This window comes from Epargyreus clarus, unplaced genomic scaffold (genome assembly GCF_041222505.1).
Source record: "Epargyreus clarus isolate Ecla_fem2 unplaced genomic scaffold, WU_Ecla_fem_2.2 ptg000024l, whole genome shotgun sequence".
NCBI classification, from domain to species: domain Eukaryota; kingdom Metazoa; phylum Arthropoda; class Insecta; order Lepidoptera; family Hesperiidae; genus Epargyreus; species Epargyreus clarus.
The window spans coordinates 6,814,665-6,829,103 of NW_027332231.1; the positions used below are offsets into that span (position 1 = coordinate 6,814,665).

At 38.3% G+C, this 14,439-nt stretch overlaps 2 protein-coding genes across 5 annotated transcripts in view; both read right to left on the reverse strand.

Moving 5' to 3' along the window:
- Window positions 1-5,402, reverse strand: part of Dh44-R2 (Diuretic hormone 44 receptor 2) — a 39,710-nt gene extending 34,308 nt beyond the window's left edge. Inside the window, exon 1 of one of the 4 annotated variants that reach the window (XM_073086528.1) lies at window positions 5,263-5,402. The gene's annotated coding sequence lies outside the window, so the exon portion shown is untranslated. Of the gene's footprint in view, window positions 1-259; window positions 296-5,058; window positions 5,225-5,262 lie in introns of those variants that run through there. The other 3 variants (XM_073086526.1, XM_073086524.1, XM_073086525.1) reach the window with 3 other exon arrangements.
- A 60-nt stretch (window positions 5,403-5,462) lies between these two features.
- LOC140752547 (diuretic hormone receptor-like) lies at window positions 5,463-13,169 on the reverse strand. Its single transcript, XM_073086885.1, has 3 exons — window positions 13,164-13,169; window positions 12,410-12,623; window positions 5,463-5,644 (listed from the first exon to the last, which is right to left on the reverse strand). The coding sequence occupies exons 1-3, from the start codon at window positions 13,167-13,169 to the stop codon at window positions 5,463-5,465; spliced, it is 402 nt and encodes a 133-aa protein (XP_072942986.1).
- Between the last annotated feature and the right edge of the window lie 1,270 nt (window positions 13,170-14,439).

The following is a 14,439-nucleotide window of genomic DNA, read 5'->3' on the forward strand; positions in this document are numbered from 1 at the left end:
CACACTTATATTTACATTATTTTCAAATTTTGGTCTTGACTCTCAAGGTAAGCTCCAAAATTCCACGTTAACGAACTGAGATTTCGTTTTATATAATTTTTATTTTATTTTATATATCAACACCAGCATATTTACGGCCCTATATCTCTCGTGTCTAGGCTTTTCTTCTTTTTTTTCTTTTTTTTTTGTTTTCGAGGGGGAAACCTTCGAAAGGTACCCGGTGCCGTGGGAGCGACACAGAATTATGTGGGATTCTTACCGCACTAAAACACCCCCGGTGGCCGTCCTCGGCGCTGCGTAAAGGACTCCGAGATCTCCCGAGGAACGCAACCGGAGTCCTCTTAGCGCGTTGCCCCGTCGGACTCCGTCCAGGTGAGCATGCCGCTCGCCACACCGTCTGTTGTACACGACGGGATGCCACCACACATACCGCCGTCCATCCTGGGGTTGCTGGCCGGGCGGTTTGAGCTTCCACTCTTGCCGCCCGCAACCCCGGAGGCCCCTTTTAGTCGCCTCTTACGACAGGCAGGGAATACCGTAGCCTTATTCTGATACCGGCACTACAGGGACCTCGTGTCTAGGCTAGCGTACACACGTTCCATTTTAAACTATGAAATGGGACCGATAGTTACCATATCTTCCGAGGCATGTTAATTTACAAAAGCAAATTATGCATTGACTAAACCAAAATGTGAAGCTATTGCCTCTAAGAGTTATTCATCTATGAAACGATCTCACACGTTGCTTAAATGGACATATTGTATGCTATATCTTGGTATCTGCAAAGCGTTTCCGGGAAGTATAGGACTATGCTGATGACGTGAAAAGTAAGTAATACCTTATAAATATTTTTTTCATAAAATTGAAGTATCAAATGAGCAAGTATAAAGGTGGTAGAACCCTTTGTGGTTCGACTCCGGCGGCACCACGGCCACACCTATTTCTACCTAATAACAGCAGTGTTAGGCGCTGCTGTGTTCCGGTTTGAAGGGTGTGGTAAGGGAGACAGACTTTTCCGAGGCGTTCCAGCTTAGTCCTCAGGGGTAGCGGCGCATCTGTGGCCGACCTCAGGTAGGAATATCTAATCCTATCTGGGGTTGATTACAGATGTCCATGGGCGGCAGTAGCCACATCAGGTGGACTGCATGCTCGTCTGCTATTCTTATATTATAAAAAAAAAAAAAAATGCAATCCACCTGATAGTACATGGTCACTACTGACTTTTAATCTGACGGCCATAGATACTGTTACTTCCTTCTTTCAAACAGAACACAGTAGTGTATGAATTTACTATTATAAAGTAAAACGAGCGTAGTGGCCTACCTCTAGTCAAACCACAAAGGGTTCTTACCACCTTTAAATATTTTAAGATTAATTTAATCTATCAAGTCTTTATATCGGTTACGGAGCTCTTATAAAAAGAATCCACATCGATATACATTTAAATTAATTTGAAGAGATTGTAACCCAACACAATGTCAAGTGCTTATCACATGCCTACGTTATTTGTTTGACCAGGCAATCTAGCCTCACCCAGCCACAGACGACACCTTTGTAATACTAGTCTGTTACGAGTATTTGGACACTAGTAGACCGCTTCAAACAGGAGTGTAGACACCAGATACAGACACTAGAATTAGCCCTTCACACAAAATAGGGTTTAGACTTTAGCCTTTAGGTTTCGCTTAGGTTTAAGCTTAGCACTGTGGCGACCTCCCGCTACTCGACAAGAGATGGCGCCACGAGTATTCTGAATCACGCTATCGAAGTTTTCTAAATATCTGGCATATATACAAGTTCCGAACTGAGACGGAGCACGGCCGCTCCCCGGGCATGATCACCTAGCCCGGCGGGAGATCTCCCTTTGCCAAAGCACTTTAGTGTGGATTGGTAGTATGATGATCCCTTTGGAATATTACAGAAAATTTTCAAGAATGTAGACAAGAGAGGTATGCGCGCTGCAATTTTATGCATTGTGAAATTGGAAGTTCATGTCTGTGGATATTTATTTTGTAACTAGCTGACCCGGTAAACGTTGTGTTGCCAAATAAATAAAAAAATGTTAAGGGTGAACAGCCCTTATCACTTAGGGGTATGAAAAATAAATAGTAGCCGATTCTCAGACCTCCTGAATATGCATATAAAATTTGGTGAAAATCGGTAAAGCCGTTTCGGAGGAGTACGGTAACTAACATTGTGACACGAGAATTTTATATATAAGATAAGTACAAAACACGAAAACATTGGAATTATTTGCCTTGAAATTTAATCGGGAATAAATATAATATAGTTTATTCTATAGCCAAGATTTTAATCTTACATTATTTACTTTATTCAGCCTGGAGCTGTTTAAAATAGGTGCATAGAGTTCTCAAAGCAAAACGAGATCTTCTTTCTGAATGATTACGCCATAGTCCACCGCGTTGGACAAGTGCAAATTGGTAGTCTTCACAGGCCTACGAAATGTTGTTTTTTTTAAGATTTCTCAGGTATGCAAGTTTCCTCGCGATGATTTCCTTCACAGTTTAAGCAAGTGATAATTCATTTCTAATACACACGAAATTTCCAAGACTCAAAGGTGCGTGCTTGAGATTTGAACCTCGGACCCCTCAATCAAAAGGCCGAGTTTCTTAATTCTTATAGCTTAGTGGTTATTATGGAACGTTACATAATAATTTTGTACCCAGTAGATAGACCTACTACTAATTAGGAAAAAAGTGAAGTATGTCATGATTCGATGTTAAAAGCAATTAACCTACATAAAGATGCATATCAAGCGACATGTGGGGACCGGAAATTAGCTTTACGTCGTCGGGAAGTTGAAAGCTCGAGTCGCCTTCGAATATAGCTTTGATGTTCAGTGGTAACAGCTCCCACGTTTATTTGAAACAGACCTGTGGTGGTATAGGACAGTGTTCCGCAAAGTTTGTTTTTCAAGGTACATCTAGGAAAACTAAAATTTTTGGAGGTACACCACAAATTAAAAATTAGTTTTAAAGTAATATTAATCAACATTTATCGAAACTAAATAATCAGATAACTAAACGCCTCGCTCGCGTGATTTGTGTAGGTATTTTACTTACCCTTACTTAATTACTTAAATAATTTTATAAGATAACCTTACTTTTCCGCGGCACACCAACTAATGATCACGGTACACCAGCGGGACACACTTTACGGAAAACTGGTATAGGACTTTTACATATCCATATGGCCACGGAAGACAAGCGAGGAATCAAGTTTAGTGGAGATTTTCTTCTGCGAACAATTAGTGATGTTGTAGAAGAAAGATGTGAAGCTAGAGAAGGAGATAATAGTTGATCTTTCGAAGCACAGCAAAGGATAGAACCCTCTGTGGTTTAACTCCGGCGGCACCACCGCCATACCCATTTATGCCTCATAACAGCAGTATAAAATGCTGTTATGTTCTAGTTTGAAGGGTATAGTATAGTAAGGGAGACATACTGTTTTGGAGGCATTCTTTTTTTTTCGAGGAGGAAACCTTCAAAAGGTACCCGGTGCCGTGGGAGCGACACGGGGATATGTGTGACTTTTACTGCACTAAAATACGCCCGGTGGCCGTCCTCGGCGCTGCGTAGAGGACTCCGGGATCTCCAAAGGAACGCGACCGGAGTCCATTCAGCGCCTCTCACTGCCCCGTCGGGATCCGCCCAGGTGAGTTTGTATCACCACATCGTCTGGTGTATACGACGGAATGCGACCACACATACCGCCCATCCACTCTTGCCACCCGCAATCCCGAAACCCCCTTTTAGTCGCCTCTTACGACAGGCAGGGGATACCGTAGCCCTATTCTGGTCTCGGAACTACAGGGACAAAAGAGGGGGACCCACAAGGGGTCCAACTTCGGAGAGATCGCGGCAGAATGGCCTTGTTTAGGTGTATAGAAGTTCTATACGTGGTAGATAATTGTTATGCTTCAGTTTCTAAAGTCTAAATTGTTATTGAAAAGTTTCACTTCTGAGAACTTGTATAAACATTGGAACCGTTGGATTCATGTTAATTAATTATTTATCGGAACGTAGCAACAAGTTACGAACGTAGTAACAAGCAAAATAATTTCACACAGATTACTTTGTCGTTACAAATTGCCCGAATTCTAGATTCGTGTCAAAGTATATTTATTTTCATTACCAAATTCAACGCTAAAGTTACTTTATGTTTAATTGCTAACGAGAATTAAATTTGACTATTTCGTAGACATAAATAATTTATCATATTGAAATTTACTCGTTTGTTGTCTCTTAATTTAATTACTTAACAGTCGCATTCGTAATATGTGTAAAATTATTGTAAGTTCTGTTATCATATACAATTTCTTATGTTATTTAACATCTCATGGTAATTTTATGTTATATTCTTAAAACGTCATGCAGTAATTTTGAAGTGGCTAGAAATAGAGTTCAAAACCGACTTTACCTTTGTATGAAATTGAAGACGGAACCGAATATCCAGTCCTTTTGAAGTTAAAGGAGCGGTGCCGCCTCTAAATAACTGTAATTAATCGGAAATAGGTCGTACCCGAAGTCAACAATACTAAGAATAACATCTCGTGTACGTACCTTATTAGATCTTTCAGCAGTGCGTAGCACCGCTGCAGTTGTAATGGGCAGTAATATCGCATTTTAACTGTGAACGACTCTATTACCTTAAAATTCGACTCTATTACCTTTAAACTCTCCAACAATTTTCTCCAACTTTTATTTTTCTATATCATAAAAGTAAATAGGTACACGTAATGAGTGATCACATAGAACATCCCATATATATACAATTGTACATAGAGTCCTACGCCTGTATTAATAAAATTTTATTAATACGGCCTACTGTTTTCCCCACCAATGTTCTAAATTTGACAAATTTGCCGACCTAAATTTCGAACAAATTTCGAACAGTTATTATCAGCGGGCGAAAATGGAATTATGAGCTTAATCAACCCTTTTAAAATAAAAGGTACAAATAATACCCATTTGTAAGAATACCAATACATGTAATAAATAATACGTCTAATAAAAAGACAAAGAAAGAAATACTCACTTAAAATACAAGAATACGAATACAGCTAGGGAGAGCAAGGCGAGGCTGAGCGAGTAGCCCGCGAGGTATATGAGGCTGGCGACGTCTGTCGGCGACACATTCGCAATTCGCTCCGTGCAATTCGCGTAGTTCGAATAGTTGTGCCACTTCCCCTCCAGGCAGAAGCGCGACGTGAGTTATAAAATAAAGTATATAAATACTCACTTAAAATACAAGAATACGAATACAGCTAGGGAGAGCACGGCGAGGCTGAGCGAGTAGCCCGCGAGGTATATGAGGCTGGCGACGTCCGTCGGCGACACATTCGCGATACGCTCCGTGCAATTCACGTAGTTCGAATAGTTGTGCCACTTCTCCTCCAGGCAGAAGCGCGGCGTGAGTTATAAAATAAATTATATAAATACTCACTTAAAATACAAGAATACGAATACAGCTAGGGAGAGCACGGCGAGGCTGAGCGAGTAGCCCGCGAGGTATATGAGGCTGGCGACGTCCGTCGGCGACACATTCGCGATTCGCTCCGTGCAATTCGCGTAGTTCGAATAGTTGTGCCACTCCCCCTCCAGGCAGAGGCGCGACGCGTTCTCTGTTGGAAATGCATGTTTATTAAATTTATTATATTGGATAATCTATATACAGGGTGAATTTTTTCAAGTGTCGGTGATAAAAGGAAAATATAAGGAAAAGCGAAAAATGTTCAATGGTTACGAGGCCGATTTTGATAAAAACAAACTGCATATGTAGATTTAAATTGTGCCTTTGGAGACTGACGATAATGACGACGACTGATGAGTGTGACGATAATACAATTTCATACAAAGACCTAAATAACCAATTATTTGAAATTATGTTGAATGATTTCTAATACGCACATCACTTTGGAAAATTAGAGGTTGCCTGGGATTTGAATCTCGGACCCCTCGATCCAGAGGACGAGATTCAACAACTAGGCCAGGGGTTCCCAAAGTGTGAGCCGCGTGTGATCCTCTAATTATTGGACACCACAAATATTGGCGTTTTGGTTATCGATTCATAATGAATATCTAAATTTAACATCCAAAGCATTAAAAAAATTTCATTCCGTTTGCAACATCATGTCTATGTGAGCTGGGTTTTCAGGTGTAGCTGTGATAAAGAACAAATATCGCTAATAATCAATGTGAAGCAAGAAATTAGAGTAGCAGTGTCGAGTCATATTCCCCGCTTTGAAAAACTGCGCGGAGATCACCAAGCTCACCCTTGACATTGATTTGACTGAATAAATATCGTATTTAATTTTTGTTTTTTCTCAAGTCTTTCTTGTTGTTTTCCGTTTAAAATCTTTTATAATAACAAATTGTAAAAATTAATATTGTGGTGTTTTAATTTTAATTAATTGTAGGTACCTATTTCTTTCGACTGTCTTCTTCAAATAGTTAGCTAGCTTCAAATAGTTTAAACTTGTAACTGCGCCGCGGGTTACAAAAGATTGGGAACCCCTGCACTAGGCTATTTCTGCTGGTAGAATATTCTACATATCATGTCATCATAATTGTTCGTTGGAACGTAATATCCGTGGCCGATGTAGTAGAACAAAAATTCTATCTGAGGTTGAACGATAGTGGTAACACGGGTCAACATGAAATTTGACTTTCATTGCAAAGCATTAAATTTCGGTAGTTTAGGTCGCAATAAGACGGAAAAAAATATATGGCATGAAAAACTTTGCTTTTGTGCTTAGAAGACTGATTGAACGAAATTTTTAAAAATCTCGGATTTTAATTTTTGATTGAAAATAAAACTATTGAAATAAAAATGTTTATTATTTTTATTAAGTTTTACTATCAAAATAGCTTACAGAAAAGTGGAAAATAACTTAAAAGTGCACACTTTTACTTTTTCTTTTATGTTCATAGCTACTTTCTCTCAATAAACCCCAAATATAGTCGCCCATCATGTTTTCATTGTATTGGCCTTGATAGCGTTGTTCAAAATTCATGATGTCACAAAAGCAAACTTTATACCGAAAAAAGGTATTTTCTTTTCGTTTTTGTGCATAACTAACTGGAAAATAATAGTATAAACTTTAGGACAAAGAACGAAATTTTTTTTGTAGAGTCGTGTAATTAACCTTAAGCTTGAATTTTATTACATGTTTGTTAAACGTTGAAAAAACATTGTGACACGAGAATTTTATACATAAGATGTAAGTCATTTGACGTGTCATATACGGGCAAAAATATATCTTTATATATATATTTCTTATGTGCGTGTGTATGTCACTGAACTCCTCCTAAACGACTGGACTGATTTTAATAAAATTTGTTGTGTGTGTTCAAGGGGACTTGAGAATGGTTTAGATTCACAATTTAGTCCGTGGGAAAAGGTTTTTTTAATTATTTTTTAATTCGTAAGTAGTTGTTGATTTTGGAATGTTTCACATTGGATTCGTACACATTGGATCTATTTTTCAAACCCGTAAGTGATAAGGGTTGTTCACCCTTAACATTTTTTTATTTATATGGCACAACGTTTGCCGGGTCAGCTAGTTTTTCTATAAGAATACTTTTTTGTCTGCTATGTTACGTGTCCGACACGATCTGTGTCCGTAAATGAACATTAGCCCTTAATCTGTACACCGTTTACCGTATATATGCTAGCTACTTAAACATTCCCTTTGGTATGTGTGCTACGTAACCTGTAGGCTTACGTACCCACACATTCCAAAGAGAATGTTTGTATCGGACATCTGTCAAAATCTATAGCACTTCCTACGTAATCCAACGGTTCTACATAAGGGCCCGTTCACATTAGGTTGACCTGACGGTTTTACATTATAATTTTATTATTGTCTCAATAAATCTAAATATATAAAATAAACAAAATTCGCTCCTTCATATTCTCAACAACAAAGTATGTCAGTTGAAAACGGTAAAATTGTTAGGCCAACCTAATGTAAACGGGTCTTTCCGCTTTTCAAGTAATTAATTGATACATACCTACAGATATTACAATTATCGTAAAATATTTCTGGTATGTTCAGAGATACAACTGAAATAAACGTTTGTGGTTCTGAAATTTCCAGCTCTACATATTTTAACATTTGTAAATTCCAGTAAAATTAATTAAAAGCTTAATATAATTTAAAATGTAATTGTTACTTTATAACATTATTTCGCTACCACTTTTTAACAAACAGGCACTCGAAAACAGGCCAACAAAATATGGAAATACGGAAAAATATACTCGTAAATCTGGAATAAGGAAACCTATAAAGTTTCCTTCCGATTCTTATACGTTCGTAAATAAATCGGGGTTTGTTTTGTTGTTATAAAATATAGTCGATCTTTGCTTTGATTTGTGGAACATGATTTATAAATAGATGGGTTCCTGAGGTACCTAAATTATATTTATCATCAACTCATGACTGTCCCACTGCTGGGCACGGGTCTCCTGTCAAAATGAGAAGGAAGCCACCACGTCCACCGCGCTGGCCAAGTGGGTATTGGTAGACTTTACATACATTAAGACTTCTGAGGTATGCAGGTTTCTTCACGAGGTCTTCACCATTAAAGCAAGTGATAATTAATTGCTAGTACGCACGTAACTTTGAAAAATTAGAGGTGGGAGTCTGGGATTTGAATCTCGGTCCCCTCGATCAAGAGACAGAGTTTCTTAACCACTAGGCTATCACTGCTTTTTTTTTATTCTTTATTAAAAAAGGGGTTTTGTCACATAGTGACCATGTCACCCCCATAAAGCCCGTCACATATTACATTACAATGCTATCGCTCCCAAATATAATTTGATAAGCATTCTGGCTTCCTCAGATTCTGGGGAACACAGAATGCTATTACACCCGCCAATGTTATAGTCTCGGTAAAAAAATCCCAGCTCCTGCCTCAGTGCCTCGTTGCGAACACATTCCATCAACACATGAAGTTGTCGTCTACTGTATTACACTCTGAACAATTAGGAGTCTCAGTCAAACCCATCAGCCATTTAAACTTGTTTGATGGAATGTGTCCGGAGCGAAGCCCTATCACTGCTTTCTTGCATTATTTTAAATATATTAAATTAGTATATATATAGTAGACATATACATATGTCTGCAGTATTAACAAGTAGAGTTAGTATGGTTTGATCAGAGAGCAGTGAAGATGGCTTGCTTAATTTATCGTTATGTGAAAAGAAAGGAAATTTATGTTCATTGACTGTCTCATTAATAATGTAGTGTAATAAGTCATTAAATATACCTGTCTAATCGGAGATCGAACCTAGAGTGTCCGTAACAGACAAATAGGCCCAACCTAGATTGTCGACGAGTGTCACAGGCATCTGTCATCTCTAAATTGTATTCGTGTAATGAAACGCTTCAGACATCTATCAAAAGCACGCGGGCTTTATTTCCCTACGTACTTATGTTGACAAGGTCATAGAAAGGAGACAGGTAGATACCCCCCTACCCCTTGGCAAGAGTGGGAGCTCGAACCGCCCGGCCAGCGATCTCGAGGACGGCGTTATGTGTGGTCGCATACCGTCGTGCACACCAGTCGGAGAGGCGAGGCCACCTGGGCGGAGCCCAACGGGGCGATGCGCTAATAGGACTCCGGTTGCTTTCCTTTGGAGATCTCGGAGTCCTTTACGCAGCGCCGCAGTGGTTGAAACTAATGCATAGTTTCAACCACTGGACTATCCTCGATCGAGGGGTCCGAGGTTCGAATATTAAACAAACATTTCTGATTTTCAAAGTTATTAAAATTAATTATTACTTGCTTAAACGGCGAAGGAAACATGACGAGAAAACCAGCATACCAGAGATATCTTAAAAAAAATCCTCGGAGGTATAGGCCGACCAATACGCACTTGTCCAGCGCGGTGGACTATGGCCTAATCCTTCTCATTCTGAGAGGAGACTCGTGTCCAGCATTGAGACAGTAATGGGTTGATGGTGTGTTAATGGGTAGTAAAAAACAGTAATTTTGTTATGGCGGTTCTCTACCATTAATTTATTCAGCCTGCTTATAATTTCACGGGCAATTTGTGTTTTTTCTAACTATCCCGCGCTTTGAAAACAACAACAATTTCGGAAGGTAATTCAAAGAGTTGTTTCAACTCCACAACAATGTAAATAAAACTTTATCTTCCAAACTTGACAGAGTTGTTTGGTCGTTTTTATGGAACAAATACCATTGCTTGAGGCTTTGTCAGTCTTTTGGTATTTTAATACTATTCAATCAAAATATTAGCGTGAATGAAAAGTTCGTTTTATAATTCCGCAACATTTCTAGGTTCGGTGAAAAACTTTTCAGACGTACGCACTAAAATGTTAACAAACTATATATCAAATCAAATTAAATCATTTTAAAATTTAATATAGGTTCTTTAAAAAGCATTTTTTTTATGTCAATATAATTTACCCACTCATAATAATATTGCCTAATTCCGTTGCAAATCAATGAATAAATAAATGCCGTAAATAAGCCGCGAATGAAAATCTTTATGGGGTTATGTTACGGGATTAAATAAGTAAAAGTACAAATAAAGAATATGTTCCTTTCAGGAAAATCAAAAAGGAATTCGGAGTTGAAACTGATATGTTCTCCTCAAGTTACTAACAAAATTTGCGTAAACTTCCACTGTGTTCAAATATCCTTAAATCCATGGTCATCTATGTTATAGTCCGCGCCAAACTGCTAGTCCGCTCTGAAGTTGCTGCGAGCAGGTGCAGTCATACAATTTGCTATGGCGGCGCGATTCATTTCTTTATTCAGCAGTTTTACGCGGACTATACCTATATCTATACCTATATATAACTCCTGTGCAAAATGTCATGTCTCTACACCCTGATTCGACCCTCTATAAACCGGACATTGTCTGTCTGTCAGTCAATTGTATATTGTGGGTAAATTACGTTTTGTTTACCCGAAATGTAGATTGGGATATAAAGGCAAATGTGGGGGAATAACTCTACAAAAGTTGCTATCAAACTCGTTAACAAGCGTTGTATGAATCGCTAGAACTAGGGCAGCAATCCCGTAAGAAATTCTCAATCCCGGTATTTGCGGGATAGAACATCGTCAATTCGCGGGATCCAGATATTTGCTGTATCTCGCGTGTAGGTACTTTTATGTTTCATGAACAACTTCAAGATTTGTTGAAAAAGGACCTAACTGAAACAAATCATATTTTAAATTTTTCTTCCGAATGATCTTGGACTGTACGTCATATAAGACGTAAACTCCCAGTATTCCCCGCTTTTATCCATGGTGATCGGAATACCTTGGAATGACTCAAATAGTTCAGGCTGCGCGTTGAGTATCTAATACATATACATTAATTCTTATAGTAGTCGCGTGCGGGATCTTGTTCAATTTACGAACGGTATCAGTCCGGCATATAAAATGTGGGATCCCGGAATTTCGAAATCCCGGGATCCCGGTATTGCATGCCCTAGTTGGAACCATAACAACGAGTGAATGAGGCTTCCACAAATTCGCAACTTCAAACAAAAGCTTTGTGTTTTGTACAAAAGTACAAAATAACTCGATTACCGGGACATTCATAAATATTCATTATTTTGTTTGGGAACTATTTTTACGGCAAGTTTTTGCATAATGACGAGGCTGATAAATAACAAACTTCGTAAACAACAAAGAAGTTGATGTTTTTAGGATTTCATTATTTTCAAAAATGCTAAATTTTATGTGTGAGTATTATATTTTTATGTGTGTTTGACCCGGAATCGTATCATAGGTAGGTACACAGAGAAAACCATAATATAGTGGAAGTATTAATATACTTATTAAATTGTTTTCAGTTATGCGTTCTACAATAAATTCAGGATAAAAGTATATAAAACTCTCTTATATGCAAATGTAATCTTGTGTCAAAATTGCAATTCAATCCATCAAATAATTTTTGAGATTTTCGGGCACAAATATGTGGAAGTAAAATTTTTACTCAAATAATTCATGATAGTAATGCAAAGAAACTACCTCTACACCCATTTTAAACCTTTTAAGTAATAGTTCTTAAATTCTATAGTGGTCTGGTTTGACGGGTGTGGAGAGGCAGGACATGAGACGTCCCTAGTGAATCCGTGAGGGTAGCAACACATAGTCTTTTTTATGCGGAATTATCTATTTAACATTAAGTGAGTTATTACTTTTAAAACATCGGCACACTTTAATCATATTACGAGCAAATAACTTGTATATCTAAATTGTTTATAGATTACAACAGAATTAAAATGTAACATTGACTGATAGTTTTTGCAGTATTAACTGATAACAAGATTAGTACGTCATTAACACAAAAATGTGTAGATATCATCGCTAAAATAATAATGATAATTATGCAAGGTACATACGTGTGTCGTCGTAGTGAACTCCATTGAAATCGCTAAAGCACTTCTGCACGGCGAGGGTATTCCACGGAGTCGGGTCCCAGCACAGCAATCCATCGAAGTACGCCGGGCAGTAGTCCCCCGAGAGGTTCAGGTTCTTCTCCAGACATTTCTCACTCGCATTCTCCCCTGCGAGTTCAGCGCTCTCCAAAGTCTGTAGGTCCTCCAGCTTGACGCACTAGCTTGACTTCCCAAAACGAATCTTTGGTTGTTCTTTGGTACACTTATCACTTTAAACTTTGCACTGAGTTATCTCGTGTTGACAGACAACACCACGACTTCCATCACGGTCTGGTGCTTCATCGAATCGTGGGTGATGAGGAATTCAGGTGTTCGTTCCACGGCCGATTGCGGTGGATTCTGCGGAGCACCTAAGCGTCCCCAGTAAGAACGTTTTCATGATAAGGTTGTTTGTTCGTGGCTTGTGTTCTAACTTATCAAGTGATAAGGCTCCGAGAGCAAACATCGGCGGTCTATAAGAGTATTTGTGTATCGTGCAAGGAACTCGAGTTTTTTCTGTAATTGCCTTCTAACTTTCACCTTCGTGTACCCTGAAAAGAAAAAGATGACTTATATTTTCGACATTTATATTATTCTACACGCACACTTATTCAACAGTGCGTGTAATATGTGAACGTGTGAATGTGTGGAGTTTCCTGATGATATATGACAGCAAACATTTACATTTAAAATTCGTATGATAGATGTAATTTAGTACCACCATTAGGCCAATATTTATTATGATAATTTATTATATAAACGAAATACTTCAATAACCTTATGAAATGATAATATACTCGTGAGTACTTGACTAAAATAGAATTTGTAATCGAGTTCTGAGTGAATGAATGTGTTATGAAAGGTCAAATGATAAAATAATCTAAATAGTTAAATAAATTACTAGGTATTATGGAATCTGTAGATAATTATCTCAACTGGCAAAGTGTAGGTACATTTGCGAGTTATTTTGATGTAAATCGTGTAATTTCGAATTTATTTTGTGCAATCAATTTATACCTAAGTTATTCCTACCTAGCCACGTATTTCCACCAATCTCTACCTAATAATAGCAGTGTTATGCGCTGCTGTGTTCGGGTTTGAAGGGTGTGGCAAGGGAGACATACTTTTCCGAGGCGTTCCAGATAGGTCCTCAGGGGTAGCGGCGCATCTGTGGCCGACCACAGGTAGAAATCTTATCCTATCTGGTGTCGATTACAGATATCCATAGGCGGCAGTAGTCACTTATCATCAAGTGAACAGAATGTTCGTCTGCTATATTATTAAAGAAGTAAGTAATATAAACATCCTCCGATTGTAAACGTCAATCCTCAACAACCCATTACTGTCCCACTGTTGGACACGGGTCTACTCTCATGATGAGAAGGATTAGGCCATAGTCCACCGCGCTGGCCAAGTGCGTATTGGTAGACTTCACATACCTTTGAGATATTTTTTTTTATAAATCTCTCAGGTATGCAGGTTTCCTCGCGATGTTTTCCTCGTAAACGTAAATAACGTTCCTTATTAATAGTTTTGAGAAATTCCAATCCGATGTCGACCAAAGTGGATTCATAAATAGAAGTATAGTATACTAGTGGTGCCCGCAGCTTCGCCCGCATTTTAAAGATATAATATGACATACATAAAACGGAAAATTCGTACATTCATTGGAATGACAGTGGTGCCATCTGTCGAAAATTGGTCTTACCAACTCCCAAACCTTCGTGGGCTCTTGGACAACAACTTTGCAAAAGATCATGACTTGATCAAATGCATAGTTTCCGATTCTATAAAATGTATATAGACAAATGATCATTTTCATATAAATAGATAGATGATCGATTAAGACGGATAAGTAAAGTAACTGTAGGTAAATTATAAAATCGAATTTCGATCTTCTGGGTTGAAAGATCGATTCACTGAATCGATCCGTTACTGGAGATCGATTAAAATAATCGACTTTTTGGTCCAAAAGATCGATTCTCCGATTAATC